The sequence below is a fragment of the Candoia aspera genome, chromosome 2 (assembly GCF_035149785.1).
Source record: "Candoia aspera isolate rCanAsp1 chromosome 2, rCanAsp1.hap2, whole genome shotgun sequence".
In the NCBI taxonomy this organism is placed as follows: domain Eukaryota; kingdom Metazoa; phylum Chordata; class Lepidosauria; order Squamata; family Boidae; genus Candoia; species Candoia aspera.
In genome coordinates, this window is record NC_086154.1 from 257,251,405 (window position 1) to 257,279,402 (window position 27,998).

General features: G+C 38.8%; 1 protein-coding gene across 7 annotated transcripts in view; it reads right to left on the minus strand.

Moving 5' to 3' along the window:
• Positions 1 to 27,998, minus strand: part of ARK2N (arkadia (RNF111) N-terminal like PKA signaling regulator 2N) — a 67,422-nt gene that overhangs the window by 27,286 nt on the left and 12,138 nt on the right. For 6 of the 7 annotated variants that reach the window (XR_010067370.1, XM_063295865.1, XM_063295863.1 and 3 more), the window contains exons 2-3: positions 22,783 to 22,875; positions 14,823 to 15,643 (exon numbers count right to left, since the gene is read on the minus strand). Coding sequence is in view for 6 of the 7 variants with exons in the window: in XM_063295865.1 (XP_063151935.1) it covers positions 14,823 to 15,552 (730 nt within the window). In the remaining variant the exon portion in view is untranslated. Of the gene's footprint in view, positions 1 to 5,054; positions 6,332 to 14,822; positions 15,644 to 22,782; positions 22,876 to 27,998 lie in introns of those variants that run through there. The other variant, XM_063295866.1, reaches the window with a different exon arrangement.

Sequence of the window (27,998 nt, forward strand, 5' to 3'; positions counted from 1 at the left end):
ATCATCTACACTAATCAGCAAAATGGAAATGTACATCAAGTTACAATTAGCCTTACCTTTGGCACAGAGGTAATACAAATCCATGAAAAATATTGGGAAAAGGTGGTGGTGGGAGGAAAGGGGCATGTGAGTTTGAGGTGGGCACCTCTGATATCTCATCATGATTTGATTGGGAAATGTTCTATCTGGAGGCCTCTCAGATAGAATTCAAGATTTAAGTCTTCATGTTCACATTTGTTCTGATTTTTTTTAAAAACTAAGAAATACAAATACAAATTATTAACATATTAAGACAAGCAAAAACTGGTACATTTTTTTTTACTGAACAAGGACTCAAATAATATTAATACATTTATGTTCATTAATCTCTCATTCAGAAGTAGTTCAAGTCAATTTTATTATTTCAATCCAAGAATTTAAAATGGATATGATATGATAATGTTAACTGTATTGATATGAGCGTAATACTACTTTTCAGAAACATTTTCAAAACAACATCCCAACTATTCCATGTTAGCATTAATCAAAATAGAAAATGGATTCTTGATCCAGTAATGCTGCTGAATGTCAAAATAATGGAACTACAATAAATTTACAACTTTAAACCTCAAACAGCTGAGGATTACAGGACTTTGAACCATCATCTCAGAAAGGTCTTTTGCTGTGAACTATACTCAGCACAGTACTTTCTTCCAAAGACCACAATAGCAGAAAAGTGCTGTCAGGGACAGACAATAAACCAGTAGCTAAGTCCATGTACTGAACTAAGCCATAATATGATTTGTTGTTTGATTTAGTGTCTTACGTAAGCTCAGCCACTGTCATTAATAAACTATGAGTTATGACTTAACATATCATATGACTCCAATGAAGTGTGCTTTAAATGATCAACCATAATTAAACCATAATTTAGCTTAGGTTGGGATTACTACGTGTTCACCCTAGCTACCGTAGTTCATAAAACACATTTATGGCTTTATGTATGAATCCTAATCATTGACTTAGTACATAAATCGCATGAACATTTGCTGAGTAAAACCACTGGATTCATTCATATGTTCTGTTAGGCCATAAACCTTGGCTTACAAACCATAATGTCAAGATTCATAGAAAGATACAAAACCAAAATTACTCTGAACTGCAGCTTAGTGTGACGTGTGACCATTCACTGTGACTCACTAGCAAATCACAGTTAAAGCATTAATGGTGAAGTGAAGTATGGGAGCAAAGGTAATATGGAAAAAACTTCTCACTCTAACAAGGCCCTCTCCCTGTTCGCACTGCAGATATTGCCTAGTTTGGCAAAGAAACATCTGCAAGAAAACAACAAGGCTCAGAGAGCACCAAGGACTCCACAGTTCAACCCTGAGCCACAAATATTTGCTTCGATTGGTTTCAACCCTTTTTTGGGTTCTGTTTCTTACTGGACTACTGCCACTTCCAATTAATCATCATAAACCAGACTTGTTTCCTAGCAGGGTCCTACCTCTGACAGGACAGGGCAACTGGTAATGGAATGAACCATGCAGGATGTTCTCTTCCAGTTATTTAAGTCCCTCTGGCTGGGTTCACACAAAACAATGACAAAGAGACTACATTTTGCTATGAACCCAATCAATGAAACAGTTTTCTTGGGCTATTACAAATCAAGCTGGACCTGTTACCTGAGTAGCATTCCCATCTTGTTCTTGGCTTGTGGCTTACAGGACAATCTTATACTTACTCAGAAGCAAGCTGCTACTGAATTCAAGGGGGCATAATATGTATGTAAATACAAACATGGGCGTCTTTTGACACTACCCTCATATTGTAAAAGCTGCTGCAGGGTATGGCTATTTGGTAATGTCAGAAGAGATAAGAGACAATAGGAAGAGAGACCTGGATGTGGCTCCTTCCAAACATTTTATTGTTTTGTGGTGGGGTGGGGGTGGGGGTATTGTTTCAGAAGGATCTGCATCATAGTCTTCTCTCTCATGGTCTTGATCTTCTGAGGCTGCCAGAGGGAAATATACAGCTCTCACAAAAAAGCACAAAAAAGAATTTGCAGTAGATAAAAGGAAAGAGTAAATTTAAGAGTTGAGTAAACTGGTTGAGTGTGGCATGAACTGCAGTATTATTTGGGTACAGACAATATGAACTCAAAATCTTTCTCACATTACCATCTACAATTTGATATTTATTTGCCACATTTAATCAGTGCATGAGCCTACATGTATAAGGCATCAGATTCATCCCTGTAACTATTCTGAAAGTAGAAAAAAAATTACTGCATACAAAACATATCATTTAGATATAAGACTTCAAGTTATTTGGAGCCAAACTTACAAGCTACTCGTTTGTTTCTAACTTAACCCTTGGGCATGTTCCTCTTGCTGTACCCCATTAATTATTGTATTTTTCATGTTCACAAAATCTCAGAGACAAAAAGATGAACAGAGCGGTAAAAGTGAGATTACTTGCTGATAGCAAAGAACGGCAGCTTCATATACTACACGGCATCTAGCAGACAAGACACTCCTGAGTCAGATTTTAGATTGCTAATGCAATTAGCTGATACCTTTTGAAATCAGGATGCTGTTATAGGTGTCTCAGCTTCTCTGCCTCCCAGAGCACTTTCAGGAAAGAGCATTGGCCTCAGATATGGTTAGCTATAACCATGGCTCTTATTGTACTTGAACCTGAAGTCATTAACCCTAACTGAGATTAATGGAAGTGACATTTGCTTTAACCACTAAGTGCATACTTTTCACAGCAGACGCTTGCTAAACAATGCTTCAAGAGATAGCAGTTACATCCTTACTCTTGACTGTCACTGCAGACTGTTCACTGAATATTTTTGTACAGCGGCATTTTAACCAAACCTACTTCATTGGCACCAACAGCAATATAGGAATACTACAGAGAAACCGCAAGGTCTTGTAGAAAACAAGCGTGATCTTTAAAACACCTTTACCTTTTAAGATTATTTTTTGCAATGATTTTTAGAGCATCAGAAAGATTATGTCAAGAGGTGTTTTGTATATTACGATCAGTTTAAAATCCAATCAGAAATAATATATTGTGGAGAGTCTACCAATAAACTGTACCTAACTTCTTGTACTCCTGCAATGTTTCAGAACACGACTAAGGCAAAAAAAATGGTATTAAACGAAGGTCACTGCATGCTTGGGAAGGCCTATATAGCTGGCAGCCTCTTCTGAACATAATCCTAAATTCTTAGATGTGTCTCCAGAGAAAAACAGAACTGCAATAAAATAAACATACATATACATTCTTAATTTGTAAAAGAAGTAAGGGCAAATTTATATTTTATTCAAGGCAAAACAAAAACAAAAACCAACCGGTCAAGATACTAAAAAAGATTCCCTCCTGTTCAAAACCAAGCCAGTTAAATGTACACATGATTTTAAGGTCAGGAAGGTATCACATTCACATCCAGATCAAAGTGATACATGGAAAACTGTTAACACCAAACTTGTTGTAGAAACCATTCTCATTTTGTTTTACATATTATTTCCTGCATAGCCTTTTGAAGAGATACCCTGACAATGCAGCTTTCAAAAAGCTGCTTTACTTCTCCTAAGACAAATTACGTAGAAGAGAGTGTAGGAAACCGATTTACGTATTTTTAAAATTACTTTTCTTTAAAAACATTCACAGATAAAATGAATGAGAAGGATCAATGAGCAACACAGATCTCTATAAAATACAGGTAAGGTATCCAAAGTACTGCTTTAAATATCAAGATCTTAAAGATCTTCAGAGATGGTCTTTGGAATTTTTGAATGCTTATAATTTAACTGTAAGCCATATCACAAATTGCATTCAAAGGACCTTTCAATTTCACAGGTTGTTTTCCATGTAGTAGGAGCAGCCTTGAGAAAAACACACACCGTAGTCATACAGAGGTAGTCAAACAATTTGTTAATTCTCAGTCAACATTTGCAATTGAAAATTTAGGTTGCAATCCTAAATCAAGAAAGCTGCACTGACCTGTGTGGAATTTATTTCTGAGTAAACATGCTTAGGATCTCATTAACTGGGAAAAGAGGAATCAGTCTTGTGCACAAATTACTTCTAACCAGATGTTTTGGACTACAGCCAATATCTTTTAAACTTTTTTTTTGTTTTTAGCCTAATGAAAGAGTACGTCTATATTTTTTAAACCAATTATTTTCATGTGAAAGCCCAAATGGAGAAGAACCACCTGAACTTTTTACTTCTTTGAGGACAAACCTAACTTGTAAAGATGTTTACTCAATAGACTATCCCAGGCATGAAATGAATACTGCATGGGCACTCCCAACCAGTGGGGCTCGGAAGAATGCTCAGTGATGGCTCAGAACAAGAGCTTGAAAAATGTCTCTACTGTATTAGGGAAAAACACAAAAAGAATGGCAGCCATCCAGAAAGCCATGCAGCAAGAACCACTTGCTAGAGGTCTTAGTATGTATGCATGCACACCATCTCCACATTTACTTGAAATTTTCAGGAAAGCTTGGCTTCCTTTTTTTTTAGGTCAAGGAGATGGGGTAAGGAAGAAAAAACATTCTGCAATACACCTGGCCAGTTTTGGAAAACAAAACAAAACCTTACCTTATACTGCTTCCAGAGGTACGTCTTCTGGAAGCAGGGATGACTCAGTACACAGAAGAGTTTTAATCCCTTAAATGTACAGATAGAAAAGTGTCCCTTAAATAACCTAGCCCAAGCGGGTTTGAGATTCCAAATTTTTACCATTATCTGAGGCAACAGGGAACTAGGGCAAGTGCCAGGGAAGCAAACCGGGGTGCCAATCATAAAACACACAACCGAAGAAGGTGGACAACATTTGGGAACACGTGAATGTTTCAAACTGTCATTTGGTAGTGCCCTCAGCATCAAGATTAAGAAGGCCGGCAGGATAACTTACTATGTAGCACAAGGGATGCCGACTAAAAGAAAAACAGTTGAAAATTGTAATGCTATGAACTTCCATGAGTGCCTGATGACATTTTATGGGTTGCAATTGACAACATCCTCCTATTTTGAATTTACATCAGGCCACATTTCAAGACTTAACCCCACCATTATTTCAAAATATACTCCAGAATTTATAGCATAAAAATACAGTTTGATTGTAACACACCCACACCAACAATCACTTGGTTTCAACAGGTGGTATAAGTTTTTAAGCATGCTTCTATAGTAAAAGTTTACTCAATCTCTTTAATTCAAAGGTTTCAATTTTCCCAAATCCACTTAACCCTGGGACAGGCAGATCGATTATTTCTCTCTCTCAAATTCCTCTGGCCATCAGGATTAGGACGTTTTTACAAAACGTAAGTTTCCTCTAATTATGAATACTGTGAATACAAAAACTTGCATGAAAGTGAATGATAATAGTGAATAATTATTTGCCAAACCTTTCCAATTCACAGAACAGCCAACTTCTGCCCAAAGTGATGGGGGAACCAAACATGGCAAGCAATATATAATTCTGTTTAAGATGCACAATATAGATGCTAGCATTTGTTTAAGAAAATATTCACAGGATATACTGATTTGGTATATGAGTCTTTCAATTTCAAATCTTTTTTTCCACAAATAAACAGTTCTGGCATGCAAAAGGAGCATACACGGAATACATTGACTGGTCCTCCAGTAAGACACACAAAAAAGGTTGCTAAGTTGCAAGCTCTGCTGATGGAAACCCAGGAAGAAGAGCATTTCAGTGGCAAAACCAAATACATCTGTTTTCTTAAGAAGGTGACAAGAAAAAGAAACACCGACTGTCAAAAAGCCTCAACAAGGAACCAAAATTTGTATGGTTTACAGCTGTCAGCTTTTCCAGTAAGATCTGGGTTAACCATAGATGCTTGAGAATCTTGTTAAGTTTGTGATTGGTTCAAACTGGATTCCATGATATTCCCGTTTTCAGGGAAGAGAGCCGGGAAATTGTTATTCAAAGTCTCTGGAATCTCTAAAGCCATATCGGTATTTTGACAGCTCGCGTAAGAATTAAAGGACTGCTGCGGAAGTACTTGGCTATCAGGCACCTGCATAAATATCCCTGCCTGAGTAGCTGAGGAGATTCTTTGGCCAGCTAATGGTACTTTAGATTCCCTGGACTCCAGCTGCTGCTTGCTTTCTTCATCTGTGTCCAGACGAGTGAGCTTTTCTATCCACATGCGAAACTTCTCCTCTGTCTGCCTCTGCATCTCGGCAAAGCAGTTCATGGCCTCTTCTAGGACACTGCCTATGCAGTTCCTATCCCACACGGTGCCCCTGTCAAGCAATCCTGGAATTTCCCTGGTCGCTCCTCCAGATCCCCCAGCACGACTGAAGCCAGCTTGAAAGACATTGAGGCCATGGCATAAGATATCATTAAAGGAAGATCATCACATCCATACATTAAGGCATGCGAGTATGAACAAGCTATAAACTTGCTCTAACTGATCAAGAGACACCATCTCAGAGAAGCACCATGTCTGCCCAGTTCAGTGTTCATAAACCACCCGCACATCAATATAACTGGTAGAACCTTTTGACTTTTCAAAATTATTTTCAGAAAGTGAAATTAACACAATTCCCATATAATTTCAAGCCTATGTTGCAGAAGGGGGGAAAAGTAACAAAACAATCAACCTCAAATCTAAGTTGTATGCATATTTTTCTTAACATAAAATGTAACTATAGTAGAGTAGCCTTCCTGAAGCAGACCAGAGAAAAGTTCAGCATTCCACTTCCATTAATCCACTGGTGGGATGTCTTCGGGAGTTAGTAAGCCTTGATGGTGACAGGCCATTCCTGCTTGTGCCTCAATATATTTTACCCATAAACATGAAAGTTCTGTTCATCATATGGCTACTACCTTTCAATAGGCCTCTTAAGATTTAATTTATTTAAAAGAGGCTTATCTATCCACAGGAGAAGCAGAAAGAAACTAATTATGTCAAACAGAAGCTTAGCCTTTGATTATACAGCTTTAAAGAGAAAATAAGACCATCAGCCAAAGCCCATCTAGTCCAGCATTCTGTTCCCACAAAAGTCTATCAGACATCACCAAGTAGCTTATGAATGAGGACATGAAGGAGACCTATTCTTGCACTGATGTTTCCCAGCAAGTCAATATCCTGAAGCCTACTGCTTTCATTGTGAAAGTGAAAGGTCCCCTGTGCCAGCACCGAGTCATGTCTGACCCTTTGGAGGGACGCCGCTTTCACGACGTTTTCTTGGCAGACTCTAGCGGGGTGGCTTGTAACATCTACCCATCATGACTAGTAGCCTTTGACATTTTCAGTTAAGTTGTTTAATCCTATTTTAAAGGCTTCTGTTTGGTAGCCATCACCACTCTGCTGGGAAACAAAAGTTTAAATCCCAAACCTTGGAGACCTGCTCTATGGACTTCATTGGAAAAAACTGCTCCTGTAAGCAGTCATTATTATGTCGCACATATTAACAATTACACAATTCTAGATATTCCCAAAAGAAACACTTTGGAAATGTCCAGACCTAAGGCATAATTACAGTAAGCCCACTGAAATCAGTACTTCAAATTAGACTAGGTCTGGATGTAATATTCTAGTATCATACTCACAGAAATGTAAACCAATTTAATTTTCATTTTGTATTCTGATGAGTTTTAGAGCTTTTACAAAATTCAGAGTATTTTGGCAGGGAATAAACTTACCCAGGACAGAGTAGATAGATATGGGTAAAGAGAAAAAGTAAGAGAAACACAGACAGTAAGCAATGAAGAAAAAAATGGAACTAGATGGATTATTTCTAGGGGTAACCACAAATTATTTTCCAGTATTCTTTTGGTGTGGGCATTCATATACACACCATCTGCATATTTTACTTGAGAGAGTAATATCTAACATTTTTGTTTTAGAGACATTAGAAATTTATGAAATCTAACCCTTCCTATTGCAAGATAAAGCCATGACAGTGAAGGCAGAGGAATGTTGTTTTTCACCCAAATCTACAGCGGAGTTTGCTAGAACCTTCTCCAGATATTAAAGGGAAAACATATTGTCCATTAAACTGATGCCTATGGGAGTATACTACAAGGTCATGGGAACTGAAGAATTGGGTTGTCTAGATGAGCTTTACTTTTTTTTCCCAAATGGTAATATACATTATAATATATGCAATAAAAATATAAACAGAGAAATAAGATTAAATGAATTGCTCCTTCCAGAGGCTAGAGGTAAAGCTCCATGTTTGAATAAAAGCAGAGCTCTGCCTACTATATTACAGAAATATTTTAAATAAGAACTGATGCACCTTCATTTTTTCCCCTCACAGATCTGGAATTTTTAATTAGAGTAATTACCTTTGAAGTAAAAAAGCTTAATTCAGATTTCTTGAGGCCAATTTTTGTCGTAACAAGTGCTAGGAAAGTTGGGAAAACTGTTACCCATTTTCTTCTGCTCCTCTACAAAAAAGCAGAGACCTTTTCTGTGCTAGAAATAAAGGGAAATTATTGCTTAAAGGCCTAGTTTACAAGGGATGATTTCTTTCCACTTGTTCTGAAAGATGTTCTCACAGATCTCAGATAGCTTCTTTTTCATTTATGAAAAGAAAAAAGAAAACATTCTGCTTAGGACTCTATACTCATCTGCCATGAATTACTTGATTACACTTCTATATCAAATAAAAATGGGATAAGCATTCCAAATACCTTATTTGCTCAAAAAGAACAGAATTCTGAATTTAAGATGATGCCCTCAAAAAGGGAGGATTAGACGGGGAAAAAATCTCATCTGTTACTGTTTCCCTACCTTGTAGATAGGATTGTCAATTCCAATCCCGGAGATTTTTTTTCTTCAAAAACGTTGAGGAAAGGTGTGCATCTAACACATTTATACATACTTAAACATAGGTGTATATAAGCTCTGGTCAGAGGTCAAACTCCAGAAAAGGGGCAGAACCAGGAAAACATTAAATATTAATTGAATTAACTACTACTGGTGAACTTAGACATATAAAAAACATATTCTTGTAAAACTATTTCAACTCCCATTTGACTATTCAAACTATTCCTTTGTGTATACATATATACAGCAGGTATATACTCATACAGAGAAAATCTGTGGATAATTGGGCTCAGCACACACAAACCTAATTCCTCTGTAGTAAGTCTCACTGAATTCAGTTCCCAGGTAAGGATTCATAAACTGCTGCTATAGGTAGGATGTGGGGTGGGGAATCTATTAAGTTTAGCTTCCTCCATAGAAATTGAAGTATTAAGCTCCCCCCCCCCCCTGCTTTTACGGTATTTACAAAAAGGGAAGGGTGTGATAGAGGTTTTGTACTGAGTTGAATTAAGAACCTCAGTAAGTTGCATTGAGTTCTTAATGTGCTTTGAACTTCTTGTTCTGTTGGTCAATGTGCCAGTATCATTAATATCAGTTCTTGTTCACCAAGAGAGAGACAGAGAGCATGTGAGTATCTGCAATGGAGAGCTTCTCTATCCACGGAGTCTCTACTAATTCAGAATTCACATTTTTATGAGTCCTTGTCACTATGGAGAGCCTGCATGGATAGCAGAAACCCTCTAGTTAAGGCACTCACCTATTACACATGCCAGAGCTATCATGCTCATCCTAGTCTCTACTGAATGGAAGGCAGCATCTTCCTTTGCCCTTGCCTGTGTTTCAGCCTCCTGCTTTCATTATTTGCATGTCCCACCTATTCACTAGCTTCCAACAGCACCCTCTCTAGTACTGGATTCTCAGAAAATGTAAAATGATCCCACCTTCCAATTCTGAAGTAATTCTTAAGTTTAAAAAAACAAAACAAAACCATCTTTGCTTTGGATAAATCTGGCACTTTGGAAAGTCATCAATCCCTAATGTCCGCTGATCCTTGTTAGCAAGAGTCTACAAATCATTTAGTTCACAAACATGAACACTGGTTGATGCAAACTTCCAAAATGAAAGAGATCTTAACTACTCAATTTAGCATGAGCTGCTCATGGATTTCTGAATTCCAGTGCTAAGGACTCCAAGCTCTCTTTAACAATGAAGCCACCTGTCTTTATGCTAGCATGAGTAGATAAGCCCAAGTCAAGGGAAGAGCATGTATACCTGCATAAAATTTAATGAAATTAGTTTTATTTAAGCCAGCTTACAAATACAGGGTTGGCTAGAAAGATTTACCATAGTTTGAACATTAAGCAGAAAACTATTCACACAAAAAAATGCCAGGGGAACTTTATCAAATAAATGAGCAGGATGTAGGCATTCAGATTTAGCAGCCAAGTAATAAGCAAATGACTGTACCTGGCTGACTTGTCTGGCTCAGAAGCTAAACAGGACCTGGTTAGCACTTGGATGGAAGACTACCAGGAGATATAGGGCAGTAGGCTAAAGTGGGAATCTAAAAAGCATCATGGAAGAAGGCAATGATAAACTAATTCAGTACAGAATTACAGAGACATGTCCATATAGTACTTTAGTGGCAGTACTATAGTCATAGCAGATAACAGCATCTATTCAACTTTGGTCTTGTCAAAAGAGCTAAAGACGGTTAGATTTCATTAATGCATAGGTAGGAGACTACTGGGAAATCCCAGGATGTAGAATAGGCTGGAAGATAAAAAAAACATCCTGGAAGAAGGCGATGACAAAGCATTTCTCTACTGTTATCAATAAAACTGCATGAATGTGTCTAGGAAATCAGCAAAGGGATTGAGTATAGCTCAAAGGAAATTTTATCTTTTGTACAAATGCAGACTGGTCTCCCCTAACCTAAAGCCCTCCAAGTGTTTTGAATGTAACTCCCCAAAAACAAACCAGCACAGCTATTACTCACGTATAATGAAAACTATAGTGCCATCATATCTGGAAGAGACAGTTCAAGGAAAACTGCTCTTGAACCAGGATACATTGTGATCTAAGTGTACCAGGAGCATCTGGTACACTTTCAGATGGCTCCCGAAACCATGATGCATATTAGAGAAAAATATGAATAATCCAGATCGTCACATTCTGTTCTGAATTCAAAATCAAAGTCTTGCTGATGTATCCAGGCAATGGAAGCGACAAAAACATCAGCACTGATTTCTCTGCTCAGATGCAGCTGTGGAGAGTCTGACTTCAAAACTATTAAGACTTCAGTCTGCTCTGTGACTGCAAAAGTAACACTTCCTCAAAATATAAAATAAACACTGTTTTGTTCAAGTTAGCTTATCAGGAAAAAATGTATAGGATATAAACCAATCCCCTACATTTTGTGCTTATTTTTCACTTTCTGAATTATCTTTTAGCACAAGGCACAGAATGTAAGTACCACATATTGTCTATTTCTCTTTTAGTTCATGAATACACACATAAAAATGCCTCTGGGAATAACCCCAATATTCAGGGGTTTACAAATCCGGGGTGGTCCTGGTGGTCAACCAAACCTCACCGGCAGCACAAAGTCAAAGGCAAATGGACTGTCATCCCTCTCTAGTCCAAACATGGTGAGAATGTGCATCGTCTCTGTCCCTGCTGAAGGAGCAATGTTTTAACACCTGCCTCCGATCTCCCTTTCCTGTTGAGAGCTATCAAGGGACAGTGAAGGCATAAGTGCTCCCTTGATCTGCACCATTCAGCAAGGGCTCCAACTTCACCTCAGGTATAAGCCTTTTGCCTCTATCTTCACTGCTTTGTTCATTCAAAAGTCCATAGAAGTATGCAGGATTTCACTGTCTTGTCACCTGAAAGGAAGCTAAAGCCTCAGTTCTAGTAGCATGAACAAAGAAGGGCCCCTGCTGTCCTTTCCTGCCCAGAGATGAGGACAGAAGACAGAAGCCTGCAGTCCATCTCCTGGTCAAGCTGCTGTTACTCCAATTTAAGGCAAAGAAGATGGAAGAATGCTGTTGGTTTCTCCCTCTAACTTGGAGCTAGAAAACTAGGCTGAACATTATGCAAGTTGTCAATACTGTTTCCATCTCTCCTGCACTACAGATCAAGTCCAGGTCTATCAACCCTCCTGAGCTGTGGCACAAACTGGGATGATGCCAAAATGATTATTTGAGTGCAATGACATCATCAAGCAAATGCCACCATTGGTACTGACATCAGATGCCTGACATAAGTTGTGGCATTTATATAATTCTATCCTGAAGCATATGTTGTCACTCCACACACCCCCCCAGCATCCTCCTGGTGGATGTCCATGTTTCTGAGCAGGTTGGGATACTTCCAAATGACAGCATTGAATTCTGGCCATTACTTCTTGCTAAATGCTGCTATCGTACTTAATTTAAAATGCAATTTTATTTAACACTGGATTGTAGCAGCCTCACTTCTCTATTTGGCCAATGTCGGTATAGGCCATCAGCCCTAATTTCGACCAACTGATAAAAACTGATCCAAGAAAGCAATTCATACTAATCCATATTATCACTGCTGTTCATGTTTTAGCTACTGTCAAAACTCAAATTTGCTTATCTTTAAAAATATGTGTTAACATTATTATGGATACATACCTCAGCAGAAGGTAAAACATTAGCATCCAAAACTACACATGCATGTTTTATGAATCTTTTCCAAGCGTAATCTAATCAAGATTACTTTAAGAAGGGAAATGTTTGTCTTCCTACTTATAGGCAAAAATATTAAGAATGTAAATGAATAGGTATGGATTATGTACTTCTGCATTTCTTTTTTCCAATTTCCTTTCCCTCACTGCCAGCTGCCTGCCCAACCACCTGAAATGAATCTATTTATATGCTAAAAAGTATAGCATTACGATGCCATGGCAGGTTTCTTCACACTGTTTGCTCATGAACATTTGTTTAGATTTACAATCTCCTATCCTAACCCTATTTGTTCTATAGCAAAAACAGTTCTCCATATATCAGACTAACGCTTCTAAGAAGATCACAGCTACATCTGTAGTCTTCATGTGTAAGAAATCTACATTAAGTTGGTTTGCTAAGATTCAGTCTATTAAGCTAAATAGTACAGAATTATATGTAGTCTTATATATCACAATATTACTCTGACAAGGTTATGATGTCTGCTTGCTGCTCTTTCATACCATTCACTTATTAGAAATGAACAAATGAATACAGATTTTGTCTTATAAACAGGCTCTAATAGGGAGTCCCTTATTCAGTGGAAAGAAATTTTTATCTCTGCTTCTGTTCAGAATTTTCTGATGCACATAATTTATTACACCTAGCCAAAGGTTACCTTACAACATTGCACATAGCCAAAGGGAGAATTAGCTAGTCTGACCTGCAATTTGAATGAAGGCTGCATTGAATTATGTTCAAACAAAACCAGTCCAGCAGAAGCCATACTGAATTTTATTTCTGGTGGGGCTGTAACATCTCAAGACTGTAGTTCACTGCATGCGATACCAACACTTTATGTGGAGAAGCACATAACTTACAATCTGAAATGGTAGAGCCCAGCAAGAGATACATTAGGTGTAGCTTTTGCTAGCCTGTTCTAGTCAAGAGAACAGTAAATACTTGTGTAGGCTATCATCAAATAAATAACAATTTCAAAAGTAACCTGCTGGATTAACTATTGTTTAAGATAGATGTGATGGCCAGCGCAACTCAAATTTGGTCACTGGTGTTGTGATCCACCATGCACAGCTGTGACCGCTTCCATTATGTTCAAATGCTTTGGGCAGAACCTTCATGAGATCCGAATTAGAATGGAGATTGGAGGGCTACAATGTCTGGCATACTCTACCCAAGCACAAATGTAAACCCCCATGTACTGTGCAAAGGCAGAGTCCATCAAACTTGGTCGAAAGAACACCTGAAGGGTCAAGTTATGAACTCAGCATTGTAGTCTTCCAAGTCGACCTACACAGCACAGAAACAGATTTACTTGGAACACTGATTTTAATTACAAAACTCATTTCCTTTTGTGCAAAGAAATAAATGTATGTTCACCCATAAAAGATTAGAAAACCAAAAGATTTTTAAACAGTATTTTATTTTAAGGTTGCTATAAATGCAATTATCTTGAATACCATATGCCGAGTAGTTTGATACACATTCCTGATCATGCTATTTCGGCTAGAGGAATATTGTAGGCCTTAACAGACTTTTTTTTTTTTTTTTAAATAACACACCTTCTGCTATTTTATAATGAGAGCAGCCAAAATATTTTTCTTCTCGGTCAATTTAGATGCAGCAGGGAGAAAAAAAACAGTATTAGTAATTGCGCAACCCACACAGTAGAACTTGTATCTCGCTTTCTTTTGAAACTGTGGGATAGCATGGGGGATGCTAATTTGCAATCTGTGTGCAAAATATTCCTTATACAGGCTCTGAAATAACCAACTTGCCTATTTATAAAACTTGCAGCAAAGCTGAGCCAGCTTATCATGCATTGAAACAGATCTAGAAAGTGCAGCATTAACAATGGGAGGAGGGGTTATTGTAGAAGCAGCCTCGTGAAATTTCAGACGCAGAGAGACACAGCTGCAGCATTTTAAAACAACAGTCCATTCAGAATTAAATAGCAGCAAAGTAGACTGTTCTAAAGATTACCATCTAAGGTGCGCTGATGCCTACTGGCAGGAGGAAGGTAGAGGACAGGGAATGGACAACTCAACATCATCAGGATTTGTCTGGTGTCTTTTTTTGAGGTGAGCTATTGTGCAAATAAGAGCACTGAAGAACCCTCCTTACTCACCTTGAAAATGTTTCATGTTTTAAATAAATTGCAACCCTTGTATTTACACACAGCTCTGGTTCTGCTAGTATATTATTTTTTATTATTATTATTATTATTTTTTGCTCCTCTAAATTTAGCATGACAGCTGAGAAATGATGGCAGGAGCTTTGCCAGTTCAGTTTAAAAAACATCCTCTACCTGGTATCTCTGCAGTGATTGTCTTGCTGCTCCCTGAAACTTCGTCATCATCATCATCCGATGAACTCGTGCTCGAGTCACAGGTTAGGTCACTGTCACTGGTGCTGCTGTCCTGCAGCAGGTTGTATTTCTTGCGGGCAGCAGCCTCCCGTTTCTGCCTCAGTAGCCGGATTCTTTCTTTGTGCTTTTGGCTCCGATGACCTTTCACCTTAGCAACACGGCCATTCTGCTTATCGCTGGATTGACGGTTCTTCTTCGCAGCCATTGTTGAGGTTTCACTTTCTGACCTGGACCGCCTGGATTTCCTCCCCACGGTAGACCCCGACACGGCGGAAGGGTCTCCCTCTGCAGTTGCTTCAGCTTGGCCGGGAACATTCTCTTCTGCAGAAGACAGCGTGTCTGAATCAGCCAAATGGCCGCTGGAAGAAGGGGACAGCATGCAGTGGTTGGAAGAGTCACTCTCATAAACACGGCCGGCTGTTGGCTTATCGCTTTCCGTTGACGCTAGCTGAGATTCTGACGAGTCCCTTCTCAGTTCCATCAGCAAGCACGGCATTGAGGCAAGCACCGCTGAATCCTCCCCGAGAGCAGCTCTGTTCTCTTTTTGAGCAGGCATATCCAGTTCTATAGACCCCTCTTCACCCAGAGCTGGCTCCTGTTTTTCTGAGAGTTTTGGTGGGATTTCTGGGTCAATGAGTTCTTCTGTTCTGTCTGCTGCCTCCATCTTCATTTCAGAATTTTAAGTCTCTCCTGGTCTCAGAGTACAGACCCAGAGCCTTGTGGAAGTGCAAACTAATCTAGGGCTTCAGCAGGAAAGAAACCTGCAGGAAAACACATACAGTACGTGACTGAGCTGGCAGTGAGAACATATTCATATTCATATAATATTTCATGAAGGATTTAGTAAAGTACAAAAAATTCATACTGATTATGCTACAGAACAGGGTAAATCTACGAGGCCCTATAATTTCAACAGTGACCCTTCCCCACCTACATCCACTTCTACAATGGGTGCAGTTGTGCTTAAAGTAAAAAAAATGTATTGCTTTTATAATCCCATCAGATGATTATGTTTCATATTCATGGGTAACCATAAAAAAGTTGTAGTGTTAGGCCAAAGAGTCAGCTATTCCATTCAGTTCCCCGGGAGCTAACTGGATAACCATTGGAAACCTACAAACAGACTAACAGAACAAAAAAACTCTCCCTCATGGATTATAACAGCCCATGATTTTGTCCAATGCTCCTTCGAAGAAATTCTGGTAAAAATAATTTACCAGTTATCCCCATTTTCATAGCCTTCAGTTTTGGCAGTTTGTGAACAGAAATTAATTTTAGCCCAGGTTCTCTTGCCCAGGCCATTTGGGATGCAGAAAAGGGGGGAAACGTGGTCTTTCAGGCACACAGGAGAAAGAAAAATGAACAAAGGTAGTTACAACCTCCTGTTACATAATTTGCACTGATACACACCTCCCATCTGATATTAAATACTGGAAATTGATCCAAATACTTTTCTTTCCACATCATGACATAACAAATCAATGAATGCCTCACCTTCCCCGTCCCCACTCAAACTGTCACTAACAAAGCAATTCTGTTCTGTATCTGTTGAAAAAGCAGCAACAGAATGGTTCAAAATTACACAGAGGGGGCCTCAAAATCCAACTTAGTATTTGGCATGCTGTCTTTCCAAGCCTAAGTATGATTAATCAATGCAATAAAGTTCACACATCTGTGTACAACAATAATGTAGATGGGCGTGAGAATTGTGAATGCCATCAGGGTTAAAATGGATATAAGATAGCATATTTTTATAAAGTGCTTTCCTGCCACATAGATAAGCTTGCTGCTTTTTTTAAAAGTTTGCTAAGATTTTAGTATTTTGAAAATTATTTATAACCTGTATTTCTAACTTCTTATATTCTATTTCTATTTCTGAATTTTGTTATCTGCCTTGATTGCTCACCACAGCAGAATACTATGGTACACAAGATATGTTACACAGCATTAAATGATGGAGTCCCTTTTGGGAGATGGGTGGTGATAAATTTGATTAATAAATAAATTAAATAAATAAATAAATAAATAAAGTGATGTTGTTTCCAACACAGTACTTTCAACATTTTCAATACAATACTTTCTCCTATGGGCTGGTAGCTACCAGGTGCATGCAAAGATGGTGTGTGTGTGTGTGTGTGTGTGTGTGTATGGGTGAGAGAGAGAGAGAGAGAAACTATATGTATTACATCAATATAACTAATGTTATTGAGGTTTTTATATTTATTTTTATTTTAAATATTCACAGGTTGCAAGTTACCAGTGTGAAAACTATTGGTTTGTTGAACTTCATTCTTGCTCATATTCATATATAAAGTTGATGCTGAGCTATCAGGTTACATTCTAAAAATGTAAAGTATCTTGTTTTGTTCTGCAGCAAAAGAAGTGACATTATAGGGTTAGCTTTTGTTTCTGCTATTGGCAATGCTGTTTTATATAATTTTATAGCCATGCCATATTCAAACATGGTTGCTCTTGGCTAGGCTAACTTGTGCTCATCAGATATGACAGACAGACAGATGGTGTTGTTTCTACTATTAATATTGTTTTAATGTTTTAAAAAATGAAAAACTGTATGGATGGGTAGTGGGTAACAGTCAGCACGGACTACCTCCTCATCTACTTTTATAGCAAAGCATAGATTCACTTTGTTGCCTATGATTAAACCTTTTAGACCATGTTGGGTTTTGTTAAATATAACATCCTTTTTTTTTTTTCTACCAGGACCCAAACAATCAACAGGACATTTAAATTGGGGTTGTTTTGTCTGGAGCTCAAAACAATACCCTTTTCCATTTTGTAAGCATTCTGTTTTTTCTTAATATAGACATTAGCCTGGGTAGCATGGCTGAAAATTTTTCTGTGTGCCCCAGAAACATGAAAACAATATAAAATCAAGAGAAGAATTAGAAAAGGCAGCTGCAGGCCCGTGCTTTGCTTTCTATTCATCCACTTAAAAGAAAGGGAGATTAGTTGGGGTAGCACAGAATGATTTTGGGAGGGTGTTCTGTATCTTCTTTGGACAATTGTTCCGGTCTGCTTCCGGGTCCAATTCAAGGTGTTGGCCATCACCTTTAAAGCCCTACATGGCATGGGACCAAGATATCTGAAGGACCGTCTCATCCCTATTGCATCGATCCACCCCACCCAGTCATGCAGGGAGGGCATGTTACGGACCCCACCCATAAAAGAACTCCATCTAGCAGGGTCCTGGAAGCGTGCCTTCTCTGCAGTAGCTCCTACCCTTTGGAACATCCTTCCTGCAGCGGTGAGACAGGCCCCCTCGCTCCTGGACTTCCGAAAAAGATTAAAGGCCTGGTTTTGCCAGCTTGGAACCGGAGGGAGAATAGTCACACCTGGGGATGGCTAGCGCCCCAGAGTGATTTTTGATGGACCTACTACACTCATGGACTGATAAAGAACTCTCAGCCATCTAGACTCCATCACATTCTATTTTTAGTGTATTTATTGTATTTGTAACTGCTTTTGATTTTAATCTCATTTTTATTGTAAACTGCCCAGAGTCCCTCCTTGGGAAGGAGATGGGCAGTGATAACGTTTGATAGATAGATAGATAGATAGATAGATAGATAGATAGATAGATAGATAGATAGATAGATAGACAGACAGACAGACAGACAGACAGACAGACAGACAGACAGACAGACAGATAGTATAGGTGTGTCTTATTTAGTCCATACACATGTACGTGTTCTCTGTTTCTAACAGAATCACTGGCTTTAATGAACTTCGTGGAGGCAAATATATAGACTGGCATTTAGATTTCAAAGCCCAGTTCCCCCAGAGATCCAGTGGGCCCCCACCCTCTTCCCATCAGTGCTGGGAAAGGAGGAAGCTGGAACCCAGCAGAATGGTCTATTGATAAGTGAGAGTGTGGCCGCAGGGCCATGCGTTTTTATTGAGGTTTTTGTGATTGTTTGTGGGGGCGGGGAGATTGCTGTTTTTATTGTCTTGTGAGCTGCCCAGGGTTATGGTTATACTATGGATGGCTATATAAGGCTTTTAAAACTAACTAACTAACTCTGCATTGTACTCACTTTTCAGAGAATTAAGTTACTTAATCTTTTGTGAATGAGCCCTCATGGCTACCACTTTGTGACTATACATTCTGTCAGCAATCATTACGGCAACAACTAGATCGGTTCCTTAAATTTCCAATTAGTTTTCCAAAAAATTTCCAAAAGTTAAGCCTAAAAAGCTGGGAATCTCTGCCTTAAATAAAGCTAATACGTCCTGTATCCAAATCTAAAGGCTTGGCTTGAGACCCAAGACTGCCTACCTCAGTTAATTTGTTTTGTCTAAAGAAAACATACAGTATATTGCAAAACTTAAAGTTATCAACTGCAACATTATAGTACTATATTATTCTAAAGCAGTATGTACTTTTTATATTTATAAGAGTCTTTTTGAGTAGGCGGCTATAATAAATCTAATGAATAATAATAAAAAACATCTTTTAATCCCAAAGAGAAATATCTACAGCAGGGTTTCTCAACCAGGGTTCCGTAGAACCCTAGGATTCTGCGAGAGCTCACTAGGGGTTCCGTGGGAGATCATGATTTATTTAAAAAGTATTTCAAATTCGGGCAACTTCACATAAAAGAGGTTTCATTCTTTTAGTTTAAGAACACTGTTAATGCATCTGTAAAGGCCTACCCGTGAAACAAATATAATAATTTTGTAACTTGTGGCCTATATTTGAGGCTGAATGTGCAGGGGTTCCCCGAGGCCTGAAAAATATTTCAAGGGTTCCTCCAGGGTCAAAAGGTTGAGAAAGGCTGATCTACAGAATAAAAATAATCATTCATTTAACAACACAGTGACAATGTAAATATCTGCAGAGTGGATTTACTTAGGCATTCCAATTCATTAATAGTTTTGTTTTTATTACCAGCGTATTACCAGCATACTGCTGATTAACTATGCAAGAGAGCTGGCTCAGCAGTTACTCAGGAGAGTGTGTGATTCTCAAAGTACATTGCAATGCTACTTCATGCAATGTTCAGTCTCTTCTTTAAGATGTCACTTACACGCTCTGACCTAGTCTGACACAGATAAACCGTAAGCGCCACTAGAGGAATTAGTGTAAGACAAAAAAAAAAAAAAAACTAGTTAAGGAAATGTATTTCAGTTCTCAAGATACCTCAGCTTTACTTTCATTTTTTACTTCAAGCTCTGGTTAGTAGAGAACATTTATTTAAATACAGACAGGCAATATTCAAACTCTTCTCATATCATGTTGAGAATGAATCCCCTGATCTTCATTTACATAGACATGACAGAAGCATGGATATTCACTTTTTTCCCTTTTCAGTGCAACTTGCTGCTGTCAACTATTTCTGGACTATATGATTGCTTACTAAGCACAACAAACAACTTTATTAACTTTATCTTCCCTGACAAATGCACTCCAAGTTTTAGACAGAGTTGTTTTCCATCTTTACCTAAATATGCCATGATTTGAGCCTGGGAATATCTGTATACCATTTTGCCCAATACAAAAAGGGGACATAGAGAAATAAAGTGGATGTAGTTGAAGACCCTGCTCTCTATTCAGACAAGTCTTCTGAAGCACCTTCAAACAGGGAAAGAGCTGTAAAAGCCAGAGTTCAGTTATATAAAGCAACTGGAACAGAAGAATTAAGGTTAATAATAAAGCTATAACTGCAACTTGATTTGAGTTAATAAATAGTCCCAAAAGCTAACCTCTGGTATCAGGTCATGATGATAATGGAGTCAAAATGGAGCTACAGACAGAACAATGGAGACATTCTTTTAAGCTCAGGGAACCCAAGATTTGTAAAAATAGAAAAATCTTTTGATGGTATCATGAACAAAGGAGTCCAATGAGAATGATCAGTGATGCACAAGCCATGTGTTGGGGGCATTAAAAGCCACAGATGAAATGGAATATTTGGATCTCTCAGAAGCTTTTGATACTATCAACCACAGTATCTTGCTGGACCTGCTCCGGGAATTGGGAGCGGGGGGCACTGTTTTGCAGTGCTTGTCCTCCTTTCTCCGTGGCTGGTGCCAGTCAGTGCTGGTGGAGGAGAGGTCGAGCCCTAAGCCCCTATCATGTGGGGTGCCTCAGGGCTCAAGTCTCTCCCCCTTCCTATTTTACATCTACATGAAGCCACTGGGAGAGGTCGTCTGCCAGCATGGGGTTTGGTATCATCGGTATGTGTCAGGCCCAGCCCAAGAACAACATAGAAGCAATCCAGCCAAAGTTCAGTTCTTTATTTGCTTACATCATATAGACAGAATCTTGCCAGACTAAACCTGTATTACTCTAACCTAATGGATATACCCTGGGAGATTCTAGGGAGTGGCTATTCTGAATCTCTTCCTCTTCCCATGATCCAGCTCAGGACTGTGTTGTCTTCTGTCTTGCCCCACCCCCCGGAATGTGCTCCCTCCTTCCTGAGAACTTGCTGCGTTACCATCACTTCACCTCCCCCTTCGTGGACACATTCCATCACAGTGTGCTGATGATACCCAATTATACATCTCTACGCCATGATGGGCAGGTGCTGGCTCCTTGCCTGGCAGCTGTAAGGGCCAGGATAGGGAGAAACTGGCTGTGACTTAACCCTAGCAAGATGGAGTGGCTGTGGGTTTTTGGGCCCCCCGGGGTCAGGAGAGTTCACATATCTGACTCTGGATGGGGTAACACTCCCCCATATAGATCTGGCATGCAATTTGGGGGTCCTCCTGGATCTATGGTTCCTGCTGGTAGCAGCCGTGGCCAGGGGAGTCTTTGCACAAATCTGTCTTGTGCGCCAACTGCAATCATTTTCAAGCAACATATCCAGAAATGATTGTGATATCACATGCAAAAAATTTATTGAGAAGAAATGTATACACATCTGGCAACTAAATTAATAATTACATATTCCATGGGCCTGACTAGGCTTTTCCTCTACTTTCCGAAAATCTAAAACAATTCTGTTCTTCCAATTAACTACCCAACCATAAAAAATTCAATAGTAAAAAATGTTTTGGCTAATCATGCTGATCAAGATTCCTTGGTGGCATTTATGGAGGCTCAGCAAATAGCATTCTCTATGTGCCAGGAGGGATGGGCAATCTGCAGCTTCCAGTCTAATTTCAAAGCTCCTCTGTAATAGATCAGACTTCTGATAAGGAGTAATGTTATCTCTTTAATATGTTCTTCACTCTTTACTGCTTGGCAGAAAGAAGGAAGAGGATACACTGGAGAGATACTAGTTGTTCTCATCCACTAAGGAGCCTCTCATTTCTGCCTCTCACCTCTTCAACCTCACTGACCACGTGGCCTCCACTAGATTAAACCTAAGGAACGGCAGTCCTCAACAGTAACAAGGGTTTTCCTTTCTGAGCATGTGGAAGTACCTGCTTCTAATCTTGAGCATATAGACTCATGATAATGATTTTACATGTGGCCCTCATCCCTCCTACTTACATGCTGAATTTTAATCCATTTAATAATGCTTAAACATGCCTCCCCTATCCAGTTATCGCTTCTTTTCTGTCATTTCCACTGAGTTCTTTCCCCACATTTTTCCTTCCCAAGACAGTCACTACTTCCTCTACCCCATCATCATCCTGCTTACTTTTTTGGTTTTGTCTGAGAGGAGCATGTATACAAGTACTTTGTGTTTCTCTGTGTGAGAGGGAATGGCTGGTGTGTGCAGATGGGGGACAACTGACTAATTAGCTGAATTAATAACTAATAGTGGTTATTAGTTATTAATTACTTAATTAGTGATGCCTGGCAGATGCACGTACACATAGGCACACATAAATGACTGCCTTTAATTGACTGTGAACAATAAAAACATTTGCAAGTAACAATTTGCATGTCTTTAGACAGAAATATACTGTTGAATTCATTCCTTACTTTTCAGCCTCTGCTGTCACTGCTGTACCTGCTCTGTAAACAGAAGACCTGAATGTCCAGAGTTGTCATTCTGGCTGACTCCCACCAAATTCTCTAAAAGAACAAACAAGGAGACACACACACAAATTAACTTACAAAAATGTTTTAAAAAATAAATACAATAGCAAGACTCAGCCAATGCTTAGGAGTGCTGTTAGTATTTCCCCTATTTTATATAGAGAAAACAAAACCGGTAAAAAAGATATAATTGAAATAAACGCACGTCCATGAACAGAATAAATAGTTCCAAATGTTCTGTCCTTTGTACTGCTTGCGTGCAGAACTCAGCCCAAATGAATTTCTCACCCTCGCAAGTCAACTCTGTACTCTATTTTTTTTTGTTCAAAGTTACAATAAATTCAATTTAAATAAGGCTGTTATAAGGTAAGAATTAACAGTGCTGCAACCTAAGAAAGATTTTATGCATTTCAGTCCAATTCCCTATCGCATGAAGCAGACTTGCACATTGCCTGTTTTTTTTAGTAATGAAAGCAAAAATAAAAACCTCCGCAGTAGTAAATATTGTGTTTCACAAACAAAAAAAGAGCTCTGTATAATGCTCATCTTCTAGCCACTATACAATTAGATCTTCAAAAGGCTTCTTTTTTATAGTAATTTTATTAAAGATGACAATTACAGCAATAAAAATACAAACTAAAAAAGAATAAAAAGTAAAAGGTGCAGAAAAGGGAAAAAAGAAAAAAGAATAAGAATATAGTAAAGAAAAAGAAAAGAAATATATAAAGAAATGACTTCCCCCTCCATCACAACTAGTATAAACAATTTTAGTAACTTATCACCTTCTCTTAAAATACAACAAATGATCTCTTCCTCCCATATCCCATCTCTTATCTATAAACAAATCCATAAAGCCTCATCATATCAGTCCTGATGTCAGCAAAAGTCCATTAAGGGTTAGCAGAGATAGCATATCTATTTCACTGATCAAATAAACCAACTTTATATTCCTTCATTTTACTTCTAACAATCTTGATCTTTAATCCCTTCAAATAACATTGTAGAATTCGATTTCTTTTCATTTTTTCTTTCTCCCTTCTCACAAAATTTTTCAAAACTTTAACAAGCCTCTTTTGTAAATCCAAGATAGGAAAATTATCCAGGTCACTCTTGGTTTGTTATTTGTATATCCCTTTTAATTATTAAGACATCAGCCAGTTTCTTTTGTATGTCCAGCATAACATCTTTTTTCATGTCATTCCTGTAGCTTGTCATTTTTAAATCCACTTTCAAATCAGTCTTGATGTTGTCAGGTAGAACTTGTTCCTCTTCCATAACATCTTTTAAACACAGCTTTATCTATAAAATAGATAAATGTCTATAACATTTAATAGACACTATTAAAATCAACTTCTGGGTCCATTGTTCAAAAATATCCTTCAGTATGTCCAATGTTAAAATATTTAACTTCATTCTGTAATTGTAAGTCGAGCTTGAGTGTTCTTCTCCTTTAATTATAATCTTTAGTTCCCTCTAGTGTCCTATTTTTAAAGTCATATCTTATTATTTGTTTTAATTCAAAACAAAAGCATTTTCCCATAGGAAGGATTCTTTATAATTAATCCCAAAATCTTATTTCAAATTTATCTGGACCCTTAGTCCATTTGTAACTTTCTAAAATCAAAGTTTTAATCGTAGTTTTGCTGTTTATTCCAAAAAACATTTTTTTTAAAAAAAACGTTCTTAAACTTGTAGTTAAGACTTCTTTCGTCACCTGGTGCTGTAAAGCTTGTTGATCCAAAGGTTCCTAACAGCTGGGCCATTAACAAGCAATTTCCAAAAATGATTAGAAAAGGAAGTATGCGAACTCAGTGTCCGTTCAAAGGCGCCAACCGCAGTTTGAGCAAGATGGCTATTCTCTCATCTCCCAGAGCTGTAAACCCACTGGAGACCACTGTCTTGCTTTTCGTGGAGCCATCTTCAATCTGCCATTTCTTCCCAGAAGTGTAAGATATCCAAAAAGCTTCTAACTAAATGTTAACAATTGTATCTATCACCTGCATTAAATGAAACTAAGTATGTACAACTGAACGGAACATCGGGTTTATTTTCATTTAGTTATTTATATGGCTGCCCAACTTGCAAAATGTGACCCTTGGTGGCTAATGTAGGATTAAAACCAGAAGCAAAATCAACATGGTTTTTAAAACACCCAAAGAAAATATAGCATAACTGAGGCTGTCTCGTGGTAATTCACTTTCCAACCATTACAAAAGGGCTCATGCAACATCCTGGACAAATGCCCAGGGTAAAAAGCCAGGTTTTCAAGGCCTTATGGAAGGCAAACAGGGACAGGGCCATCTGAATCTTGTGAGGTATGCTCTTCCAGAGGACAGATGCTGTAACAGAGAAGACATGCCTCCTGCCCCACCCCACCTGTAGCATGACCACCCAATCAGATCTCATGGAATGGACAGAGTCAATTGGAGACAGGAAATCCTACAAGTAAAGCCCTTCATCCTGTGCCATGAAGGGCTTTATAACTAGCCCCTTAAATTGCATCCAGGAACCTACTGGAAGCCCATGCAGCTCATGGAGCAGTGGTGTTACATAGGAATATGATGGTATGTCCATAACTACTTGCACTGCTGCATTCTGACCAGCTGCAGTTTTCTAATGGCACTCAAGAGTGATCCCGTGTAGAACACACTGCAATAGTCCAACTGGGATGTGACCAAGGCATGAGTGACTGTAAGGGCTCCAGATCCAGGAATGAGTGCAATTGACACACAAGATGAATTTGTACAACGGTACTGCAGGCCATGGCTATCTGTTCTTCAAGTAGAAGGTGAGGATCCATGAGAACCCAAACTGTGAGCCAGTTCTGTCTGGGGAAGTACTATGCTATCCAGAACTAAAGGTGGAAAGTCCCTGGATCCAGGGGTCCCTAACACCCACAGCTGCTAGGGTTAAGACAAAGACTGTCCTTCTCTATCCAGATCCTCACAGCCTCCAGAACTAGGGAAGAACCTAGACTGCACCTAGTTGGCTGGGGGCCAAGACTTATAGCTGAGTACTAGTAGCATATTGATGATACTTAATACTCTTCCCTCCTGCTAACACCAAACAGAACCAGCTCTGGAGGAGGGAGAATCATTGCAACACCATGCCTCCCACTCCCACACAATTCCCAACCTGGAATTGATTGAGAAGGATACCATGATCAATGGTAAAAAGGCTGTTGATAGATCAAGTCAGTGTCGGCCAGAACTACTTACTTCAAAGATTCCTTTATTCAAATATATTTCTCAATATTTGTGAAATGCAAGACCAAACTGGATGTGGTACCTGTTACAAATGTGCACTTGTGTAATTTATTTTTTGAAAGGTTTAGAAAGCCATTTCCACTTTACTCAGGATTTGGGGGAAAGTTTTCATTTTTTTTTTTTTTTGGCAGATCTTGGAAAAGCTGCACAAAATCACTCAATTCAGTATGCAGTTTCAACAAGGGATCTGTATGTTAGCTTTGGATCTGAAATCTTGGTTTTAATCATTAAGCATGACACTTTTTTATTATTATTATTTTTCTTTTAAAATAGTAACGGAAAAAAATTAAAAAACAAAACACAAAAATAATTACAATGCAAATGCATACATTCTCAAAGAAAAAAACAATGCATAAAGAGTGCTTTCAAAAAAGTGAAAAAATACAACAGAAAAAAGAAGAAAAAAGTGTAATATATTGTTATAACAGTTAACAATTAAAATTCTATATATACTTATCTACCATAAATATTATTCAAATGCGTATATATTTATTTCTAATACACTTACATAACTATCATTCTTTTTTAACCTGCTGTATTTTGTACAAACGGTATTCCATATCCAATACTGCCGCCTACCTCTCTGCGCCACACAAGGCTGTCTATGAGCAGTCTCATGTGGTGCAGTGTGGAAGGTGGCAGTATTGCAACCAAAAACGCTCCCCACGACCCGAGTTTGATCCCAGCGGAAGCTGGATTCTCTCTGGGTAGCCGGCTCAGGTCGACTCAGCCTTCCATCCTTCTAAGGTCGGTAAAATGAGCACCCAGCTTGCTGGGGAAGGTGGCGACTGGGGAAGGCAATGGCAAGCCACCCCACTATAGTCTGCCAAGAAAACGTCGCGAAAGGAGCATCCCCCCAAAGGGTCAGACATGGCTCGGTGCTGGCACAGGGGACCTTTCACCTTTCCGTACAACAAAATGCATATCCTTATATCATAACTTTGAAAGTATAAAATTAGGTAAGCTTAACTGTGCACAACCATCTGTCATGACGAAAAGGAGCAAAATTTTTCAGCAGCATGGAACTTAAGCATTCAAAGGCAATTAGCATTCAATTATTTTGAATAGTCTACAGTCAGTATAGAATTTATCAAACTTTTCTTATTTCAGCTAATACCTTGAGTACCTTCGGCAAAGGATCGTTACCTTGCCATGGTGCTGGAGCTTGAGCACCTCAATGATGCCACGAGCTAAACCGTGAAGGGCCACCCAAGATGGGAAGGTCACGACAGAGAGGTCAGACTAAATGCGATCCCTGGGGAAGGTAATGGCAACCCACCCCAGTATCCTTGCCGTGAAAACTAAATGGATCAGTACAACCAGAGATATGTTGGTATACCATCGGAAGATGAGACCCCCAGGTCGGAAGATGGTCAAAATGCTACTGGGGAGGAACAGAGGATGAGCTCAACTAGCCCCAGACGTGATGACGCAGCTAGCTCAAAGCCGAAAGGATGGCTAGTGGCCGACAGTGCTGGTGGTGAACGGTGAATCCGATGTTCTAAGGATCAACACACCATTGGAACCTGGAATGTAAGTTCTATGAGCCAGGGCAAATTGGATGTGGTTATTGGTGAGATGTCAAGATTAAAGACAGACATTTTGGGCGTCAGTGAACTGAAATGGACGGAATGGGCCACTTCACATCAAATGACCACCAGATCTACTACTGTGGACAAGAGGACCACAGAAGAAATGGAGTAGCCTTCATAATAGTAAAGTGGCAAAAACAGTGCTTGGATACAATCCAAAAAACGACAGAATGATCTCAATTAGAATTCAGGCCAAGCCATCTAACATCACAGTGATCCAAATATACGCCCCAACCACAGATGCTGAAGAAGCTGAAGTAGAGCAGTTCTATGAGGATCTGCAGCACCTACTGGACAACAC